Source organism: Macaca nemestrina, chromosome 8 (assembly GCF_043159975.1).
Source record: "Macaca nemestrina isolate mMacNem1 chromosome 8, mMacNem.hap1, whole genome shotgun sequence".
NCBI lineage: Eukaryota > Metazoa > Chordata > Mammalia > Primates > Cercopithecidae > Macaca > Macaca nemestrina.
The window spans coordinates 112,142,957-112,165,816 of NC_092132.1; the positions used below are offsets into that span (position 1 = coordinate 112,142,957).

General features: G+C 45.9%; 1 protein-coding gene across 15 annotated transcripts in view; it reads left to right on the top strand.

The window, feature by feature from the left end:
* Window positions 1-22,860, top strand: part of LOC105476518 (solute carrier family 20 member 2) — a 127,861-nt gene that overhangs the window by 102,109 nt on the left and 2,892 nt on the right. For all 15 annotated transcript variants that reach the window (XM_071068323.1, XM_071068318.1, XM_071068319.1 and 12 more), the window contains 4 exons: window positions 2,140-2,343; window positions 4,194-4,782; window positions 12,592-12,777; window positions 13,971-14,055. In XM_071068323.1, the coding sequence (XP_070924424.1) occupies window positions 2,140-2,343; window positions 4,194-4,782; window positions 12,592-12,777; window positions 13,971-14,055 (1,064 nt within the window). The remainder of the gene's footprint in view (window positions 1-2,139; window positions 2,344-4,193; window positions 4,783-12,591; window positions 12,778-13,970; window positions 14,056-22,860) is intronic.

A 22,860-nucleotide genomic window follows, 5' to 3' on the forward strand; every position in this document is an offset into this window, starting at 1 on the left:
CCTGGCCAACATGGTGAAACTCCATCTCTACTAAATATACAAAATTAATTGGATATGGTGGCGGGCGCCTCTAATCCTAGCTACTCAGGAGGCTGAGGCAGGGGAATCACTTGAACCTGGGAGGCGGAGGTTGCAGTGAGCCGAGATCATGCCAGTGCACTCCAGTGCACTCCAGCCTGGGCAAAAAGAGTGAAACTCCATCTCAAAAAAAAAAAAAAAAAAAGCAAAATATTTGAATAGACATTTCACCAAAGAAGATAGATGGGACCAGACACGGTGGCTCACGCCTGTAATCCCAGCACTTTGGGAGGCTGAGGCAGGCAGTTCAGGAGGTCAAGAGATCAAGACCATCCTGGCCAACATGGTGAAACCCCGTCTCTACTAAAAATACAAAAATTAGCCGGGTGTGGTGGCGGGCGCCTATAGTCCCAGCTACTTGGGAGGCTGAGGCAGGAGAATCGCTTGAACCTGGGAGGCAGAGGTTACAGTGAGCCAAGATTGCGCCACTACACTCCAGCCTGGTGACAGAGCGAGACTCCGTCTCAAAAAAAAAAGATAGATGGATAGCAGATGAGTCCATGAAAAGGTGCTCAACATCACTAGTCATCGGGAAGTACAAATTCACATCACAGCGAGGTACTACTACCACCTACTTGAACGTCTTTTTAAAAATACTGACAGTAAAGGCCGGGTGCGGTGGCTCACACCCATAATCCCAGCACTTTGGGAGGCCAAGGCAGGCAGATCACAAGGTCAGGAAATCAAGACCATCCTGGCTAACGTGGTGAAACCCCGTCTCTACTAAAAATACAAAAAAATTAGTCGGGCGTGGTGGCGGGCGCCTGTAGTCCCGGCTACTGGGGAGCCTGAGGCAGGAGAAGGGCATGAACCCGGGGGATGGAGCTTGCAGTGAGCCGAGATCAAAATTCCGAGAAAGAGAGAAAGAGAGAGAGAGAGAAAGAGAGAAAGAAAAAGAGAGAGAAAGAGAAAGAAAGAGAGAGAAAGAAACTGACAGTATTAAATGCTGTCAGTATTTACAAGAATGAAGAGCAACTGGAACCTTGTACATTGCTGGTGAGAATGTCAAATGGTACAGGGAAACTGTTTGTCAACTTCTTATATGGCTAATACTTGCCATAAATATACTCTTAACCACTCCTAGATACTTCCCTAGAAAAATGAAAACTTAAATTCACACAGAAATCTGCACATGAATGTTTATAGCACCTTTATATGCAATCTCCAAAAACTCACATTATTCACAGAATAAATAAATTGTGGTGCCTTTGAACATTTGAATACTACTCAGCAATTAAAAGGAACACATTATTGATCCATGTAACAACATGGATGGATTTCAAAGGCATTATGCTGAGTAGAAAAAGCCAGTCTAAAAAATCACATATTTTATTATTTATTTATGTGACTTTCTGAAAAAGGTAGTTTTTCAGAAATTGAAGTTTCTTATTCTGAGGTTTAAGAAACAGAAGGCCAGTCTAGGTGACTATAGATTTACAGAACATTAGCACTGGAGGGAACTGTGGTATTCGGAGCTAACCCTTTTTGTTGTTGTTTTTGGATATGATAACTCAGGCCCTAAATTTCCATCTTTTCCTCAATTGCTGAATTTTCTAGCTAGAGTTTTCCAGGTAACTAATTGAACTTTTGACTTTCTTTTTCTATTTCTTTTCTTTTTTTTTTTTTTTTTTTGACAGAGTCTCGCTCTGTCACCCAGGCTGGAGTGCAGTGGCACAATCCTGGCTCACTGCAAACTCTGCCACCTGGGTTTAAGAGATTCTCCTGCCTCAGCCTCCCAAGTAGCTGGAATTACAGGCGCCCGCCACCATGCCTGGCTAATTTTTATATTTTTAGTGGAGACAGGATTTGACCATATTGTCCAGGCTGGTCTCAAACTCCTGACCTGGTGATCCACCTGCTTCGGCCTCCCAAAGTGCTGGGATTACAGGTATGAGCCACCATACCTGGTTTTGACTTCATTTTTTCTATCTAGCTATAACTTTTTTTGTTTTTTTCCAAAATCAGTGCTAAAGCATAAAGGTACAGATTCACTTTTTAATATTCATGTTTCAATAATAAGAATTCTCTTCCAGAATGTTTGGTATGACTTTGTTTTTTTAGGCAAATTACAAAAAGAAGGTGCTTTATCACGAGTATCTGACGAAAGCCTCAGTAAAGTTCAGGAAGCAGAGTCCCCAGTATTTAAAGAGCTACCAGGTGCCAAGGCTAATGATGACAGCACCATCCCGCTCACAGGAGCAGCAGGGGAGACGTCGGGGACCTCAGAAGGCACCTCTGCAGGCAGCCACCCTCGGGCTGCATACGGTAAGATGTGCCTGGAGAGCTTTGGTTCCGTGGCAGCACAGAGAAGTTCCCTGGGGAGGACCAGCTGGGCCTGGCTGTGGGCAATCTGGTTTTAATGCACAAAAGGATCCCTCGGTTTTATAATTTGAGAAAACCCAGAAGCTAGGGAGGCCTCAGGAAACCATTCCAGTCAGCAGAGCAGGCTCACTCTTGTCCTGTGATTTCTTCCAAGAGCTGTTTATAGTCTCACCGGAGGCGCTGGGGCCATACACTGTATGTCTGTGCTGCACCCACTCAGCTACTTATGCAGATCTCCATGCCCCAGGAGTTACCAAATTGCTGAACATCGGTTAACCCAGCTTACTATGGAAGATGCAAAGAGAAAGCTAAATTTGTAACCAAGGAGGTGGTCCCACCATCAAATCACAGAAACCTTAGAAAATGCCCAGACTGGCTGGGTGGTGGCTCACGCCTGTAATCCCAACACTGGGAGGCCGAGGTGGGTGGATCACCTGAGGTCAGGAGTTCAAGACCAGCCTGACCAACATTATAAAACTCCATCTCTACTAAAAATACAAAAAGTAGCTGGGCACGGTGGTGGGCGCCTGTAATCCCTGCTACTCAGGAGGCTGAGGCAGGAGAATCGCTTGAACCTGGGAGGCGGAGGTTGCAGTGAGCCGAGATTGCGCCACTGCACTCCAGCCTGGGCAACAGAGTGAGACTCCATCTCAAAAAAAAAAGAAAAGAAAAGAAAAGAAAACATCCAGACCATTCTGTGTCCTTTAGACTCTCAATGTTTGTGGCAGTACCAGGGGAGCACAGCTTCACCAAAGCCAGCCCCGGTGGGTTCTGGCACCTGCCTGCCATAGGTGCAGTCTCAGATGTGGCCCAGAGAAGGCAAATTCATTTTGCCTGACTCATCTCAGATACTGCCTTTGACAGTCATGACTGACCTTTTAAGATGCACCTAAAAAATTAGCCGGGATGATGGTGCACACCTGTAATCCCAGATGCTTGGGAGGCTGAGGCGGGAGAATCACTTGAGTCCAGGAGTTGGTGTGCAACTATGATTGCACCGCTGCACTCCAGCCTGGGTGACAGAGCTGAGACCCTGTCTCTAAAAACAAAACCAAAACAGAAGTACCTGGAATATCAACCTTACATGAAGTGGGTTTTGTCTCAAGTATGAAGTTTTTCTAAGATGAGTTTCTTAACATTCTCCTTGTGTTGGTTTCTAGAAACAGAAAACAAGTGCCAAGTGCCATAGTAATTTCTGGAAGACACTTTTTAGCAGAACTTAAGATGTTTTGAAAATACCACATTCTTAGTTTTACCCTTTTATTGTATGTTTCCACGTTTATTATTATTATTATTATTATTATTATTATTATTATTATTTTTAGTGGTAACCATATTACATGTCCTTTATGGCCAACTTAGAAAAGAAAGTATATGTTAATAAGTCATCCCCAGCCTTCCGGAGATAAGTGCCATGAAATAGTAGGGAGTGTTTCCTTTGCTTATATTTGAAAGGCTGGGGCTGGGCACGTTGTCTCACACCTGTAATCCCAGCACTTTGGGAGGCCAAGGCAAGCGGGCGGATCACAAGGTTAGGAACTTGAGACCATTCTGGCTAACATGGTGAAACCCCGTCTCTACTAAAAATACAAAAAAAAGTTAGCTGGGCATGGTGTCGCGCTTGTCCCCGCTACTCAGGAGGCCGAGGGAGGAGAATCGCTTGAACCCTGGAGGCAAAGGTTGCAGTGAGCCGAGATGGCGCCATTGTACTCCAGCCTGAGGACAGAGCGAGGCTCCGCCTCAAAAAAAAAAAAAAAAGACTGGAAAATGAGACCTTCTCTAACCCTTTTCAGGAAGGGCGCTGTCCATGACCCATGGCTCTGTGAAATCGCCCGTCTCCAACGGCACCTTCGGCTTCGACGGCCATACCCGGAGCGACGGTCATGTGTACCACACCGTGCACAAAGACTCGGGGCTCTACAAAGACCTGCTGCACAAAATCCACATCGACAGAGGCCCCGAGGAGAAGCCGGCCCAGGAAAGCAACTACAGGCTGCTGCGCCGTAACAACAGTTACACCTGCTACACCGCAGCCATCTGCGGGCTGCCAGTGCACGCCACCTTCCGAGCTGCGGACTCATCGGCCCCAGAGGACAGCGAGAAGCTGGTGGGCGACACCGTGTCCTACTCCAAGAAGAGACTGCGCTACGACAGCTACTCGAGCTACTGCAACGCGGTGGCAGAGGCGGAGATCGAGGCGGAGGAGGGTGGCGTGGAGATGAAACTGGCGTCAGAGCTGGCCGATCCTGACCAGCCACGAGAGGACCCTGCGGAGGAGGAGAAGGAGGAGAAGGACGCGCCCGAGGTGCATCTCCTGTTCCATTTCCTGCAAGTCCTCACCGCCTGTTTCGGGTCGTTTGCTCACGGCGGCAATGACGTGAGGTGGGTGTGTTCATTCATTCAACAACGGTCCTTGAGGCTTCGCCAGGGGCCAGCGCTGTGCGGGTGCCGGGATCCAGCAGTGAACGGCACCGATGGAAGCCCCTGCCCGGGGTAGGGGTGCACAGGCGGTGGTGGAAAGATCCATAAGTAAGCATTGCGTGCAGGACAGCGAGAAGTGTTAACAGGAAAGTAAGGTAGGTAGACTCGGGGCAGGAGCCTCCGGGATGGCAATGCGACCTGGGCTGCCCAGGGAACGGTTGGCCGGTGACGGAGGTGCAGGGGCGGCCACATGGCGTTAGCAGGAAGGAAAACGGCAGGTGCAGTCTTGAGGCGGGCACAAGATGCCTGCCTCCAGGATGAGCTAGGATAGGGTCGCCGGTCTGCGGGTTGTGGATGCAGAGCGCGTGGCCCATGGACATAGGAAGGAAGGTCTCACCTGGAGAGGGGAGCAGTGGAGATGTGATCAGGGGCCACACAGGGCACGTTTGACAGGGGCACTGGCTTTGGACAACGGCCTGGACACGGATGTGAGAGAAGAAGGAAAGAGGCAGCTGCCAAGACTGGAGCCGTGGCCTTGGCAAAGGCGAGAGTGGAGCTGCTGTCTGTTAGGGATGACCAAGGCCCTGGATGCAGCCAGGGAGCAATGCTGCTGTTCAGGCTGAGCAGACAGCGGCCGTGTACACCTGAGTTCAGGACAGGCCAGGCTGGGTGCCGAGCAGGTAACATGGGTTACCTGGGTGAGAAGCGCTGGGGCAGCAGGCAGGCGGGAGGCAGAGTGCACGGCCGGAGGAAACAGCAAGAAGGTGTGCCGAACCAGGATGCTAGAACTTCTAGGAAGTGATTTAATTTTAATTTTTTTTTTTTTTTTTTTTAAGACAGAATCTCACTCTGTTCCCCAGGCTGGAATGCAGTGGCCTGATCTCGGCTCACTTCAACCTCCTCCTCCCAAGTTCAAGTGATTCTCCTGTCTCAGCCTTCCCAAGCAACTGGGATTGCAGACGCTCACCACCCGGCCCAGCTAATTTTTCTATTTCTAGTAGAGATGGGGTTTCCCACGTTGACCAGGCTGGTCTCAAACTCCTGACCTCGGCCAGGCGCGGTGGCTCACGCCTGTAATCCCAGCACTTTGGGAGGCCGAGGCAGGTGGATCACGAGGTCAGGAGATCGAGACCATCCTGGCTAACACAGTGAAACCCCGTCTCTACTAAAAATACAAAAAAATTAGCCGAGCATGGTGGCAGGCCCCTGTAGTCCCAGCTACTCGGGAGGCTGAGGCAGGAGAATGGTGTGAACCCAGGAGGCGGAGGTTGCAGTGAACTGAGATCCGGCCACTGCACTCCAGCCTGGGCGACAAAGTTAGAGTCCATCTCAAACAACAACAACAACAAAAATCTCCTGATTTTAGGTGATCCGCCCACCTCAGCCTTCCAAAGTGCTGGGATTACAGGTGTGAGCCACTGCGCCCAGCCATCCTTCAGTGACATCTTTAACCCAGTGAGAAGGCTCCACCCCTCTCGTGGGCTTTAGTTCTCCCCACTGCATGGTGCAGCCGCTGGAGCTGCCACCTGAGCCTGCAGGTCACCCCACATGGTAATGTCACAGGCATCCTGCAAATGAGTGTGTAGTGACAGGCGGATATGACCCTCCAACCTTGACCCCACCAACCCCACCCGCCCCACCCCACGCCCAGGCCTGGTGTGCAAGAAGCAGGGCAGCCTCCTGGGGCCTCAGAGCCCCAAGTTTGGGTCTCTGCTGTCGTCTTCCAGCTGTGTAACCCCTAGACAAGGCACTTGCTTTTCCAAAGTCTCTGTTTCCCAATCTGTAAAATGCAGGAAAACGAGTCCCAACCTCCCAGGCTTCCCCTGTGTAACATGCTCAGGATGGTGCTCCCCACTCACTCGGTTTCCGTCCGTTTCTGCTTGTGCTGTCACTGGCATGGTCAGCCACTGACGGTTCAGGGGACTGTGCCGTTGTCGTCTTCTGTTGCAGTCAGTGACTCCCCATGGGCTGCGCACAATGCCTTCCCACATGCAGCTGCGTCTCTGCTCTTTGCTGCAGACGAACCTGGGCATCTTATGTTCTGCTCAGCATCACATGGGCGTTTCTGTGGTATTTTATTTGGTATTTTCTTGGAGACAGCATGCTCTGTCCTACGTTAGTAACTTTTTGTCTGCCCCACACCGTCCTGCTTCCTCCTCATCAAGCATTCTTGATGGAAGGCCTGGCACTGGCAGAGCACTAGAAACTGGGCCCCCATCCATTAGAAGTTTAAACGCCAATTAGGGAGATGAGAAAAACATATTCATGGAAAAATCACAACATACTCTCTCCCACTCACACACTCAGCTGCACACACACACGCACAGACACACATGCACATTGACACATGCACTCACACACACACTCACACATGCACTCACACACGCTCACTCACACATGCACTCACACACACGCACACTCACACATGCACTCACGCACACTCACACATGCACTCACACACGCACACTCACACATGCACTCACACACGCACATTCACACATGCACTCATGCACATTCACACACACCATGTTTCATTTCAAAGGAAGCGTCTAGGCAGTGGCTGCTTGGGTAACTGTAGAATTCCGAGCAGTTGCTTGCAGTGTGGGGACTATTCTGGGGCTTTGGAGCAGGGAGGGTGTCTAGTGAAAGCACCATTCTAGAAGTCATCTGAGAAGAGGCGTCCATGCATTCGGCATGAGGTTGAGCTCCGAGGCCTCATCACTGAGCTGCCATGGCCTATCCTACCCCATCTCTAACACCCCTCTGAGCCGGGGTGGGCATCTCTCAGAGATGGGATCTGATGCTCAGGGTCACGCAGCGAGACCAAAGCCAACTTGGAAGCCAGTTCCAGTGACTCAGTGACACCCAGTCTACATAGCTGGCTGGGGGAGGAGACAAGAGCCAGGGAAGCTGTGAAGAGCACCTCGGGGCCTGTATGGGCTCCAGGGGCCTGACAGACATAAGCAGTGAAGGGACTGGAGCCCATGCAGGAGGGCCTGAAGCAGCCTGGGCCGTGCCCACTCTGCCACCTCAGAGGTGGGATCCTGGCCTCAGTTTCCTTGTCAGTAAGATGGGAGCAACAGTGCCCGCTGTGCAGGGCAGCTATGGGAATGGATGCTTAGCAAAATGTTGCCACCCATAGTATGGGGCCTGACAGTCTGTCCCAAACTGGCAGCTAATGTTAGTACCAGCAGCAGGGGGTGGCAGAGAAAATAGAAATTTGAGGAAAAAAGGAAGAAAAAAATAACTTGGCTGTTGTGTTGTGAACTTGGTTGTTTAAAAAATTAATTTTGGCCAGGCGTGGTGGCTCATGCCTGTAATCCTAGCACTTTGGGAGGCCGAGGTGGGTGGATCACTTGAGGTCAGGAGTTCGAAACCAGCCAGGCCAACATGGTAAGTGAAACCCCATCTCTACTCAAAATACAAAAATTAGCTGGGTGTGGTGGTACGTGCCTGTTGTCCTAACTACTCGGGAAGCTGAGGCAGGAGAATCAATTGAACCCAGGAGGTGGAGGTTGCAGTAAGCCAAGATCGCACCACTGTACTCCAGCCTGGGAGACAGAGTGAAACTCGGTCTCAAAAAAAAAAAAAAAATCAATTAATTTAATAGACCGGGCGCGATGGCTTACACCTATAATCTCAACACTTTCGGAGGCCGAGGTGGGCAGATCACCTGAGGTTGGGTGTTCAAGACCAGCCTAGACAACATGGTGAAACCCCACGTCTACTAAAAATACAAAAATTAGCTAGGCCTGGTGCTGGGCACTTGTGGTCCCAGCTACTCGGGAGGCTGAGGCACGAGAATCACTTGAACCCAGGAGGCAGAGGTTGCGGTGAGCCGAGATTGCGCCACTGTACTCCACCCTGGTGAGATTGCGCCACTGCACTCCAGCCTGGGCAACAGAGGGAGACTCTGTCTCAAAAATAATAATAAATTACACACCTATTAGGATGGCTACCACTTAAAAAAAAAAAAAGTAACAAGTGTTGTGAAGGATGTAGAGAAATGGTAACCCTGTGCACTGTTAGTAGGGGTGTAAAATGGTGTAACCACTATGGAAAACAGGATGGAGGCTCCTCAAAAAATTAAACAGACCTCCCCTATGATCCAGCATTCCTGCTTCTGGGTATACATACAGAAGAATTGAAAGCAGAGTCTCAAAGAGATATTTGTACCCCATGTTCAAAGCACTGCCGTTTGTCGTAGGCAAGAGGGGAGAGCAACCCAGATGTCCACTGACAGCTGAATGGAAACAAAATGTGTCCGTGCATACAGTGGAATATTATTTAGCCTTAAAAAAGAAGGAAGTCCTGTCACCTGCTGTAACATGGATGAACCTGGAGGACATTAGGCTAAGTTAAATAAACCATCACAAAAAGATAAATACTACTCATGCCTGTAATCCCAGCACTTTGGGAGGCTGAGGGGCGGATCATGAGGTCAGGAGATCAAGACCATCCTGGCTAACATAGTGAAACCCCGTCTGTACTAAAAATACAAAAAATTAGCTAGGCATGGTGGCACGTGCCTGTAGTCCCAGCTACTCAGGAGGCTGAGGCAGGAGACTTGCTTGAACGCGGGAGGTGGATGTTGCAGTGAGCCAAAATCACGTCGCTGCACTCCAGCCTGGGCGACCGAGCAAGACTCCGTCTCAAAAAAAAGATAAATATGATTCCACTTCTGTGAGCTGTCTACAGCAGTCAAATTCCTGGAACTAGAAAGTAGAATGGTGGTTGCCATTAGCTGCAGGGAGGGGCAGTGGGAATTTGTTTGAAGAGTACAGAGTTTCACATTTGCAAGATGAACAAGCTCTGGAGATCTGTTTCACAACAATGTAAATATACTTAACACTGCTGAACTATAAATAAGATTGATTACAATGGTAAATATTATGTTATGCTTTTTACCAAAATTTTAAAAAAAATCATTTTGACCATGAATAGATGATATAGATGAACCTCAAATACACCAAGATGAGCTATGCTCAAGACAAAAGTCACCATGTACGGGAATACCTGGGAGACACTGTGGGTTCCGTTCCAGACCACTGCAATAAAACAAGTTTCACAATACCCATGAAGTTTTTGGTGTCCCAGCACATAGAAAAGTTATGTTTCTGTAATGGTGTACCATAGTCTATTAAATGTGTCTAAAAAACAATGTATATACCTTAATTTGAAAATACTTTATTGCTAAAAAATAATGCTAGCAACCCTGTGAACATTCAGCAAACCATAATTTTGCTGATGGAGGGTCTGGGCCTTGATGTTGATGTCTGCTGACTCATCAGGGTGGTGGTGATTAAAGGTTGGGGTGGCTGTGGCCATTTCTTAAATTAAGACAGCCATGAAATTTGCTGCATCAATTAACTCTTCCTTTCACAAAAGATTTCTTTGTAGCATGCAATGCAATTTGATAGCATTTTACCCACTGTAGAATTTCTTTCAAAATTGGAGTCAGTCCCCTCATACCCAGCCTCTGCTCTGACAACTGGGTTTGTGGAATATTCTAAATCCTTTGTTGTCGTCTCAACAGTGTTCACAGCATCTTCACCAGGAGTAGCTTCCATCTCAAAAAGCTTTCTTTGCTCATCCATACCAAGCACCTCCTCATCTGTTCAAGTTTTGTCTTGAGATTGCAGCAGTTCAGTCACATCGCCAAACTCCACTTCTAGTTCTCTTGCTATTTCCACCACATCTACAGTGGCTTCCTTCATTAAAGTTTTGAATCTCTCAAAGTCATATGTGAGAGTCGGAATCACCTTCTTCCAAACTCCTGTTAATGTTGGTATTTTCACTTCCTCCCATGAATCACAAATGTTCTATTGGCATCTAGAATGGGGAATCCTTTCCAGAAGGTTTCAATGGACTCCCTAGACCCATCAGAGGAATCACTATCTATGGCAGCACTAGCCCTACAAAGTGTATATCTTAAGTAAAATAAGACTTGAAAGTCAAATTGCTCCTTGATCCATGGGCTGCAGAACAGATGCTGTATTTGCAGACAGGAGAACAACATTCATCTCCTTGCATATCTCCATCAGAGCTCTCTGGTGACCAAGTGCATTGTCAATGAGCAGTAATATTTTGAGATATTAATTTTTTTTCTGAGCAGTAGGTCTCAACAGTGGGCTTAAAATATTCAGTAAACCATGCTGTAAACAGATGTGCTTTGTTGTTCCATTTCTAGAACACAGGCAGAGTAGATTTAGCATCATTCCTAAGAGCAATAGGATTTTTGGAATAGTAAGTGAACATTGGCTTCAACTAAAGTTACCAGCTGCATTAGCCTCTGAGAAGAGAGTCAGCCTGTCCCTTGAAGGCAGGCATTGCCTTCTCTCTGGCTATGGAAGTCCTAGCTGGCATCTTCTTCCAATAGAAGACTGTTTCTTCTACATTGAAAATTTATTGTTACTGTAACCACCTTCATCAATGATCTTAGCTGGATCTTCTGGAGAACTCGCTGCAGCTTCTCCATCAGCACTTGCTGCTTCACCTTGCACTTTTATGCTATAAAGATGGCTTCTTTCCTTAAACCTCCTGAAGCAACCTCTGCTAGCTTCCAGCTTTTCTTTAGCTTCCTGACTTCTCTCAGCCTTCACAGAATTGAAGAGAACTAGGGCCTTGCTCTGGATTAGGCTTTGACTTAAGGGAATGTTGTGGCTGGTTAGATCTTCTATCCAGACCATTTAGACTGTCTGCATGTCAGCACTAGGGCTGTTTTGCTTTCTTATTATTCATGTGTTCATTGGAGTAGCACTTTTAAATTTCCTTCAAGAAGCTTTCCCTTTGCATTCACAACTTGGCTAACTGGCCCAAGAGGCCTAGCTTTTGGCCTATCTCTGATTTTGATATGCCTTCCTCACTAAGCTTAATCATTTCTAGTTTTTGATTTAAACTGAGAGACATGCAACTCTTCCTTTCAGTTGAACACTTAGAGGCCACTGTAGGGTAATTTATTGGCTTAATTTCAATATAGCAATATCTCAGGAAATAGGCAGGAGGAGAGGGAGAGAGACAGGGGAGTGAGCGGTCAGTGGAGCAGGGAGAACACACATAGCAGTTATCAGTGAAGCTTACCGTCTCATATGGGAACAGTTCATGGCACCCCAAAACAATTATAATAGTAACATAAAAGATCACTGATCACAGATCACCATAACAGACATGATAATAATGAAAAGGTCAGGAATACTATGAGAATTACCAGAATGTGACACAGACATGACGTGAGCACATACCGCTGGAAAATCGCGTCAGTGGACTTGCTCGATGCAGGGGTGCCACAAACCTCAAATTCGTAAAAAAACGTCGTATCTGAAGGCCAGGTGCAGTGGCTCATGCCTGTAATCCCAACACTTTGGGAGGCCAAAGTGGGCAGATCACAAGGTCAGGGGTTCGAGACCAGCCTGGCCAACATGGTGAAACCCCATCTCTACTAAAAATACAAAAATTAGTCGGGTGTGGTGGCCCACAGCTGTAGTCTCAATTACTCGGGAGGCTGAGGCAGGAGAATCGCTTGAACCTGGGAGGCAGAGGTTGCAGTGAGCTGAGATCACACCACTGCACTCCAGCCTGGGCAACAGAGTAAGACTCCGTCTCAGAAAAAAAAAAAAAAAAGAAAAAGAAAAAACATCGTATCTGTGGAGTGTGATAAAGTGAATAAAATGAAGCACAATAAAACAAAGTCACCTGTATCATGTACATATATCGTTAATCTTTTCTCTTTTTGCATATATCGTTAATCTTTTCTCTTTTTATTTTTCCCAGTAATGCCATCGGTCCCCTGGTAGCTTTGTGGCTGATTTACAAACAAGGCGGGGTAATGCAAGAAGCAGCTACACCCGTCTGGCTGCTGTTTTATGGAGGAGTTGGAATCTGCACAGGCCTCTGGGTCTGGGGGAGAAGAGTGATCCAGACCATGGGGAAAGACCTCACTCCCATCACGCCATCCAGGTAAGCCTGGGCTGGTCACGGGAAGGGCAGGTCTTGTCATCCGAGGCCTGGCTAGAGCTGCCTGGCTGTGTCTGAACAGCCTGCTCAGCACCGGCAGTCGGCAGCGAGTCACAGGGAGGAGGGGACAGTGGGCAAGAATGGCCCTACTTACCATGCCACCTATCCTTGCCTTCCCTCACTGTGTCCTGGCCCCCAGCCACAGGGTCCCTGAGATGAGGAGCGGGAAGGGCAGACAAGCAGGGGTAGCAGAGCAGAGCAGGCAGGGAGGAGAGAAGCAGCTCACCCTTAGCCAGCACGGGGGCCAGAGGCAGGTGGGCAGGGAGGGCACAGACTTAAGCAAGCCCCCAGGCTGGCCTTTCCTGAAAGTTCTCTGGCCACCCCAGCTCTCAGCAACCTCCCTGCTGGGGTTACTTTCCTCTTGCTCTGCCAGACAGCGAGGCGCCCCCTGTCATCATGGGTGAGCTCTGGAGGCTTTAAATGTGGTCTCTCAACTGCATAGCCTTTAGCTGCATCAGGGGTTAAAGGAACTTCCAGAACTTTCAGAACATGACCAAAAATTGGAGCCACCTGTGGTAGGAAATCTCTCTCTTTTTAAAACATACGGGAGGTTTCCTTTTCCTACAGGCTCTGGGAGTTTCAGGAAGTGATCCAAAGGCACCCAGGGGGGGAGGACCGGAACCCAGGTTTCATCACGCAGCTCTGCCCTGCATCTGCAGAGAAACCTAAAATAGCTCCAGTGAGCCTCCTATATAAATTTCCAATTTTAAGTTCTCATTTGAAAATAATTTCAATAAAAGATATTTTAGAAGATTGATTTGAAGAAAAATTCGTAATCTGAGAAAAATACATTTTTGCAATAAGTGCACATTTTTTAAATGAGAGCATAGTTTTTCCTTTGCGTTTTAGAAATGACTGATTTACTATCTTACTGCACAGCAGGAATGTCTGGCCCAGTGTGTGGTCTTTGAAACGTATCAGAAAGCCAGGCTTCTGGGGGCCGCGCACAGGAAAACGCAGCCTTGGTGGGAATCGCTGTCATTGAGCAGCGACCTCTTGTTCTGTTAAAGTTGATCTTGCCCAGTCAGCAGTCGGCAGTCACCCCAGAGAATGTTCTGGCAAGCCTTTGTCACCCGCGGGGTGTCAGGGAGGCGATACAGAGGACGCCCGTGACGTGTCTCATGCTCCCCCCGCAGCGGCTTCACGATCGAGCTGGCCTCAGCCTTCACGGTGGTGATCGCCTCCAACATTGGGCTTCCAGTCAGCACTACGCACTGCAAGGTAGGCCCCTGCTAGCCGGGAGCCCTTCTCCAGGCCACTGGGATGGGTCAGGGCCACCGGACCACATGCGAGGGAAGCTGTAGGGCTCTGTAGATGGTTGTGCAAAACGCATCTCCAGGTTCTCTGGGTCTCTGAGACCTTGTTTTCCTCCATCTGCCCCCTCCACCATCCTCCTCTCGGTAGGACAACACCATCCCTTGTTCAGACCTGGCTTTTCCAAGGCAGAATGAATGCTAGGGCTGGTCTGCCTGGGACTGTCCTGCTGCCCTCCCACTGCTTCCACGGTGAAGTTTGATTGGCATCCTGTGTGCGCTGAGCATACCTATGGGCTCACTTGGGAGCCTGCCACTTGGTCCAGCCATTGAGGGGACTGGGGGTTGACAGTGGAAATAGCAATTAACAAAAATAATCTCTGTGGAATTGTAGGGCACGGTTGTTTCTGGTTTTGTTCCTTATATGATGTTCAAAGTGACTATATTGCCATAAATTCCCCATGAGGGGTAATGACTGATACCGACCACTGAGGAGTGCTCTGAAACCTACAGCTGGACGAGAGAGGGCTGCTGGTCGTGGTGTGGAAAGTTGGAGCTGCAGGGAGGAGCCCTGAAGACCAGTGAAGAGGAAATGGGCTCTGCGAGTTTCAGGGAGTGATCCATAGGTGGCCAGGGTGGGGAGGACCAGAACCTGGGTTGGGAGGACCAGAGCCCGGGTCTCATCACCCCACTCTGCCCAGTATCTGCAGATACTTCTAAAATAGCTCCGGTGAGCCTCTGTATACAGACACACTCACCAGTCTCAACAAAGCGAAAGTCACTTCCGGATTTTTCCTAGGTTCATTCATTTGTATCATTCAAGAAAAACTAATTGGCGTTTGCTGCATGGGGGCAGAGTCCTCAGCACTAGAAGGAATATATGAGCCCTCATAACAGACACAGCCACCCATGTTTATATTTACTCACAATTTTAAGATTCCAGCCAATATGTTTAAAAGAAAACTCCAAGCAAAGGCAAGTGGCTTCATGCTTCAAACACCCAGGTCAGGTGGCCCTCACAAGAGTATCTGGAGTGGCCCAGCAGCGTGTTTCCAAGCTGGGGCTCTGCGCATGCGGAATCAGCCTCAGTGGAAAGAGTTTGTTTTGTGTTTTCCTTTTTTGCTACCATATACAGAAATATTTCAATTTCCACAAAGTTTCTGTATAGAAATCCCCCTACTCACTGATTATCAGGAGAGTGCTGGTACTGTGCTCCACACCACACACGTGGTGCGCCGCCTCCTCTCCACAGCAAGCCTGTGGGGGCGGAACTGTCACTCCCAGTCCACAGGTGAGGAGACTGGGTTCCCTCAGAGCTGGGCCGCTTGCTGTGTGCACACAGCCACATGTGGTAGATCCAGGATTCAGATCTTCGCCTCAGGCCACACACCTTCTCGTTCAGGTCCCCATCAGCACCATTGTGGTGCCCAACCATGGCCAAGGTGCCTGGGGCAAGCACTCCACTGGCGCCATGAACATGAACTCCCTCAGTCTCCCCAAGAACCTTCCCCAGCTTCACAGATGAGGAAACTGAGGCAGAGGAAAGTTAAGTAACGTGCCCGAGATTACACAGCCAGGGAGCAGCCCAGCTGAGGCGCCCACGTGGACAGCATAGCCAGCGTCGTCCTCCCCCGCTCCGCCTGGCAAGCATGGGGGAGGAAGGCAGGAAGAGGTGCGGGTGCGCCCGCCGCCCATTCATTGTGATTTCCTAGTGTGGGTTATTTAAAACTTACCAGAGAAGTACATATTCACTGAAATATTTCAAACAATACAACACTATAAGGAATGAAAAGTAACATCATCCCCGGACTCCACCTTACTTCCATTCACTGTGGTGTGTGGAGCGTGGAAGAGACGCATGTAGCTAAATATATTCTTTTTCCAAGGACACGGGCTTGTGACTTTTCTATAGGCCTCAGTTGTCTTTTGGAATGCTTTTAAACACATGTAATGCCATCTTTTTAATGATTAACCTACACTTAAGCAAGACTGCTGAAGGCTAACTCTTCCACACCAGTTGAAATAGCTTTTTTTTTTTTTTTGAGATGGAGTCTCACTCTGTCACCCAGGCTGGAGTGCAGTGGTATGATCTTGGCTGACTGCAAGCTCTGCCTCCTGGGTTCACGCCATTCTCCTGCCTCAGCCTCCTGAGTAGCTGGGACTCTAGGCGCCTGCCACCACGCCTGGCTAATTTTTTATATTTTTAGTAGAGATGAGTTTTCACCATATTAGCCAGGATGGTCTCGATCTCCTGACCTCGTGATCCACCCGCCTTGGCCTCCCAAAGTGCTGGGATTATAGACATGAGCCACCATGCCCGGCCAGTTTTGTTTCCTTTGAGCTGGTGATGAGTAGTATTAGGATAGCTTGTTGGCACTTAAAGCAGGTCTCCCTGAATGGGACTGCAGTGGGGTGCCATCTGTAAAATAGACAAGACAGGTCACAACTTGGGTTTGAGTCAGTTTGTCCGATATCATTGATCATGGACTTCTGGACAAGGCCCAGAGCTATTCCCTGTGAGCACTAAGGACACAGCCTCAGCTCTCAGGAACTTGCAGTGTAGTTGGAGAGCAGATGGCTCTCATCAGAGTCCAAATAATAGAAGTGCTGAGAAGAGTTCACAGTTGTCGTTACTCCACAACACTTATTCTCTCATATCACATATTTCCCCTGCACACAACAGTCCCCAAATGGCAAATGTGGGATGAACTATGAGAGCCGTGGGATGGCGTGAAGAATGGGGCCCTCTGTGAGTGAGGCTGTGAATCTGGAAACATTCAAAGGGTATTGATGTCCACATAGAGTCATAGTTGAATTGCATCAGTTTTCAGGATAATTATCCTGTGTTTGATTTTTAAGTTTCTTGCTTAGAGCCATCTAATAGAAGGTAGGGAAAAGTTGGGGACTTGGCAGGAAATAAGATGGAAACTATTGTTTAAAATGAGTTTTTGAATGTATCTAGGTACATGTTATTGATTTATGCTTCCTTCTAAGTATACATGGCTAAGTGCATAGATTTGTTTTATTTTGTTTTGTTTTGTTTGAGACAGAGTCTCGCTTTGACACCCAGGCTGGAGTATAGAGGCTTGATCTTGGCTCACTGCAACCTCTGCCTCCTGGGTTCAAGCAGTTCTCCTGCCTCAGCCTCCTGAGTAGCTGAGATTACAGGCATGCACCACCACACTTGGCTAATTTTTGTATTTTTAGTAGAAATGGGATTTCTCCATGTTAGCCAGGCTGGTCTTGAACTCCTGACCTCAAGTGGTCTGCCTGCCTCGGCCTTCCAAAGTGCTGGAATTACAGGCATGAGCCACTGCGCCTGGCCTAAGTGCATAGTTTAAATTTTGTTGTAGCCTATTTCAAAACATTTATGAAACCATACTATATTATGTGATATATGTGCTGAATGTATAACTTGGGAAAAAATAATTAGAAAAGTCCTGTTATCACATTTTATTCCAGAAGGCATATATAAGACAGTCTGTTTGATGAGTTTCACCCTGTATGTGTTCCGGTTTCATACATTTTGTATTTCATATCAGAGGACTCAGTTTATCAGATACTTTCCTGGAATAATTCCTTTGAGTAGGGTCAAAAGCCTTAATTGGCCAGGCACAGTGGCCCATGCCTGTAATCCCAGCTACTTGGGAGGCTGAGGCCGGAGAATCGCTTGAACCTGGGAGGCGGAGGTTGTGGTGAGTGGAGATCGCACCATTGCACTCCAGCCTGGGCAACAAGAGCAAAACTACCCCCTGCCCGCCCCCCCCCCAAAAAAAAAACAGAAGCCTTAATTGAAGACATAGAAACTGGTCTTGAAAATAAAAGAATCCTCAGACGTTATGTTTCAGCAACTCGTTCATCGTTCTTCCATTCTGTGATCCTTAATCACCTTTGGTCTTTAGCCCTAGCAGATAACACACAGTGCCGCTACTGAGCACAGTCGCTCTTGTGTGTGCTCTTTAATAGGAATTTGGAAGTCATGTTCTACAGAATGTTTTAATTCCATACTGGGTGGATTGAGATTATTCCTGTTTGTGGATCACCCACATTGTCAATCTTCACTGATGACATAGATGATGATTCAACCACCATTTCAATTTGGAACAGCATATAGGGAACACTACTTATTTCAGATGTAGGATTATAATTTCTAATTTAATTTATAATTCTTGCTCTCTGGTCCCCATTCTTCTCAACAATTTTTTTGCTATAACTACCTGATGATGGCCTTAAACTGGAAACACACTCGATTTATTAAAAGGGAAGTTAGAACACAGCAAAAAATACCATTTTACATCCACAGAAGACATGATCAGTAACAAAGACATAGTACTCTGGATCTTTTATGAATCAAATAACATATAACTAAATACATAAAATTGTTAAGAACTCAGAAATTACTGTCTTAGCCTATGATAAATGAAGTATAGAAAAAGTATGTGGGAATATAAAGAATTTGAACATTTATTTAGAGCAGCATAATTAATAACTACGTACAAGCTTTTACCCTGCTGATCATATGCCTTCCTGTCAAGCATCATGAAACATTTATAAAAATCCTAAAATCAGAAAACCATGATAAAAATCTCTATAAAATTTTAAAAACAGGCCTGGCATCGTGGCTCACACCTATAATCCCAGCACTTTGGGAGGCTGAGGTAGGAGGATCACTTGAGCCCAGAAGTTTGAAACCAGTCTGGGCAACATAATGAGGCCCTGTCTCTATTTTATAAAAATTAAAATTTAAATTAAAAAACAATTTTTAAACATACATTGTGCTAACCATGATCTCTAATTACAATAAAATTAAACTAGAAATGAATTATATATTGAAATAAGAATGTATCCCAACGGAGACTTTTTAATGGGTTTTTAAGGTAGCAATTGAATTAAGGAGTTTAGAAAAATACAATGATAGCTTTCTCAGAAAATAATAAAAGCTATAATAATGTGTGTGTCTGTGGGTGGATACAAATAGCAAAACCTGTGGCAACCAAGTTATGCTAAGATGAAAATTCATATCTTTAAATGGTTTAATTGATCAAAGGGAAAATAAAATAACCAAGTATTAAAATTAGGATTTTGTAAAAAGTCCAGGACAATAAAAATTGAGGAAACAGGTTGTAAGAAATATAGAAGCAAAATTAAGTAAAAACAAAATAAGGGGAGAGGAAAGTGGCTACTAATAAAATATCACATCAAGGAAAAGAGGGAGGGAATTAAGTGGGGGAAGGAGGAAGACATTGTGATGACAGATAGAGAAGACCATTGTTTCCATTATTAAATAAACCACACAGCTATATGCTAAGAATTTGAAAACCCCTGTGAATTATTTTCTGCAACAATATACATGACAAAGAAATATTGGCCTAAGAAGTAGAAAAAAGTGGAAAATCTGACCCAGAACAATAGGATGAAATTAAGGGAGTTCTCCAAAAATAACTGTTCTCACCTAAAAAAGCAAAAAGTTGCTAGGGGTGGGGTGGGTGAGGATACTGCTGACTAGATGAATTAATTAGAATCTTTTCCACTTAAACAAAAAAAGCAGCTCTCACACGATCTAAACTTTGCCACCATGTAGGAGGAAAAACAAAACTGGAAAACCTCTCCCATTTGTGCTCTGGCGCACACCGAATAACCCTAATACCAAACCCAATTTAAACTATCACGAACAATGATATCTCTGTTTACTGATGAATATTGATTGTAAAAACTTTAAGCAAGATGCTGATAAATGACATCAACAATATTTGGCTGGGCGTGGTGCTCACGCCTGTAATTCCAGCACTTTTGGAGGTTGAGGTGGGCAGATCACATTAGGTCAGGAGTTCAAGACCAGCCTGGCCAACATGGCAAAACCCTCTCTCTACTAAAAATACAAAAATTAGCCAGGTGTGGTGGCGGGCGCCTATAATCCCAGCTACTAGGGAGGCTGAGGCAGGAGAATTGCTTGAACCCAGGAGATAGAGGTTGCAGTGAGCTGAGATCATGCCACTGCACTTCAGCCTGGGCGACAGAGCAAGACTCCGTCTCAAAACAAAACAATACTATACAAGAACCTTTCAGCAGGACCAAATTGATCAAGATTACCAGAAGGTGGGCTCCCTTCGTGACAGGGCAGGGCTGCATCACCCACCACCAGCGCCTGTGCAGGGCTAGGCCCTTGCAGGGGCTCAAGATGGGTATATGGGCAGCTTCAGTGTAGTATGCCTTAGCAATCCACTTAAAAAGAAAAAAAAAAAAAAAAAAAGATGTCTGTTGAGATATAAGCCAAAAAGACATTTGATGATACTCAATTTTTCTTTATTTTTTTTCTTTCTTTTTTTTTTTTTTTTTGAGACAGCATTTCACTCTTGTTGCCCAGGCTGGAGTGCAATGGCATGATCTTGGCTCACCACAACCTCTGCCTCCCGGGTTCAAGCGATTCTCCTCCCTCAGCCTCCCAAGTAGCTGGGATTACAGGTGTGCAGCACCACACCCGGCTAATTTTGTATTTTTAGTAGAGACAGGGTTTCTCCATGTTGGTCAGGCTGGTCTTGAACTCCCGACCTCAGGTGGTCTGCCCATCTCGGCCTCCCAAAGTGCTGGGATTACAGGCGTGAGCCACCGTGGCCGGCCAATATTCAGTATTTCTAAAACACTACTCGAGTTCATAAGAGTGACCAAGTCCAAGATAAAAATAGAAAAATCCAGCACTTACTCATCAACAATAGCCAATTAGAAAATGTAACGGAAGGGAAAAAAACTGCCATCATAATTGCAGCAAAAATAAAAGGTATCTCAGAATTATCCTAATAAGCACTGTGAGTGGCACCAGGTACAGTGGTGTGTTCCTGTAGTCCCAGCTACTCAGGAGGCTGAGGGCACGAGGACAGTCCGAACCCAGGAGTTCAAGACCAGTCTAGGCAACATAGTAAGACCCCATCTCTAAATAACTAAATAAATAATTTTTTAAAGAAGAAATGTGAGTGATATATATGGAAGAGGCATAAAACTGCTCAGAGGTATAAAAAGATAATCTGAATATGAGACGTAACATGCTATTGGATGGGAAAACCAGATGTTGTAATGAAGTCACTTCTCCCTAAATACATCCTGAACAGGATTTACTTGGAACTTTACAAAATGAGACTAAAGAATACATTTTGGTGAAATAAATTATCAGCAATATAATGATCTAACAAGAAAACTGATCTAACAAGAAATGATCTAACAAGAAAACTGAAAGGAGGAACTAGCCTTACCTGACATGTAATGTCATATAAGGAAACAAAAGTCAAGAGTAGGTCCTGGGAGGAGGGGTTGGGAACTGGGCATTAGTGTTTTATGGGGCAGTTTCCATGTGGGATGATGGAAAAGGTTCTGGAGACACATTGTGGAGATGGTCTGCAAAACAATGTGATGGTACTTAATGCCTCTAAATGGTATGCTGAAAAATTACTAAAACTGTAAGTTTTATGTTATGTATATTTTACCACAACAATTTTTAAAAGTAGATACCTGGATAAGAACAGAGTAGATAGCAATGGATGGAACCTGTTCCATATGAGCATATATTTTGAAAAAGGGAAAATTTAACCAGTAAGTGTTTGAAAGGTTGGATAGCTGACTGTCAGTCTAGAAAAACAAAATTAGACCACTCTCAAAATACATGAATGTAAATCTGATGGCTTAAATAATATTTTTTAAATATTCTTGAATTTAGAGTAAAATGGAACTTTATTTTAGAAAAATAAAATGGAATTAAATATTTATCAAATATTCAAGCCAAAGATAAATCACAGAAGAAAATTATAGCATATTTTACTGCATGAAGTTAGAAACTTGAAAGTGAAACAAAGCAAAATACTACCTAGAGAAAATATGTGTATTCAGTATCACAGAGTTAATATCATTATTCAGTGAAGACTACACATAAATAAGGAACACATTAGATTTTATGTAAATGGACAAAATACATGAAGAGACAATTTTTTTTTTTTTTTTTTTTTGAGACGAAGCCTCACTCTGTCGCCCAGGCTGGAGTGCAGTGGCACAATCTCGGCTCACTGCAACCTCCGCCTCCCCAGTTCAAGCGATTCTCCTGCCTCGGCCTTCTGAGTAGCTGGGACTACAGGTGTGTGCCACCATGCCCAGCTAATTTTTTGTATTTTTGGTAGAGACAGGGTTTCACCATGTTAGCCAGGATGGTCTCGATCTTCTGACCTCGTATCCGCCCGCCTTGGCCTCCCAAAGTGCTGGGATTACAGGTGTGAGCCGCTGCGCCTGGCCGACAATTTGTATATGTCAAAGCTAGAGAGAGTGAAATTCAGTAAATATATATTTAAAAGTTCAGCCTTAATTGTTATTAAAGATACGCAAATTAAAGCAGCAACAGTGCATCTTTTTGCCGGTTAATTAGCCAAAAAAAGAACAACTTACATGATATTTATCATGCGCTGATATTCACAGATTATGGATGACACTACATTTACAGCTGTTTATAAAACTATTTGTCATTAGGTATTAAGATCCTAAAACATGTTGGGAGAGGAAAGAGCTCTTCCTTGAAGTAGAACTCCATGTGAGAAATTGGAATGGAGTTTGGTAAATCACCATTTTATTTTATTTTATTTCTTTTTATTTTATTTTTTTGAGACTGAGTCTCATTCTGTTGCCCAGGCTGGAGTGCAGTATCGCGATCTTGGCTCACTGCAAGTAGCTGGGATTCCAGGTGTGCACCACCATACCCGGCTAATTTTTGTATTTTTAGTAGAGATGGGGTTTCACCATG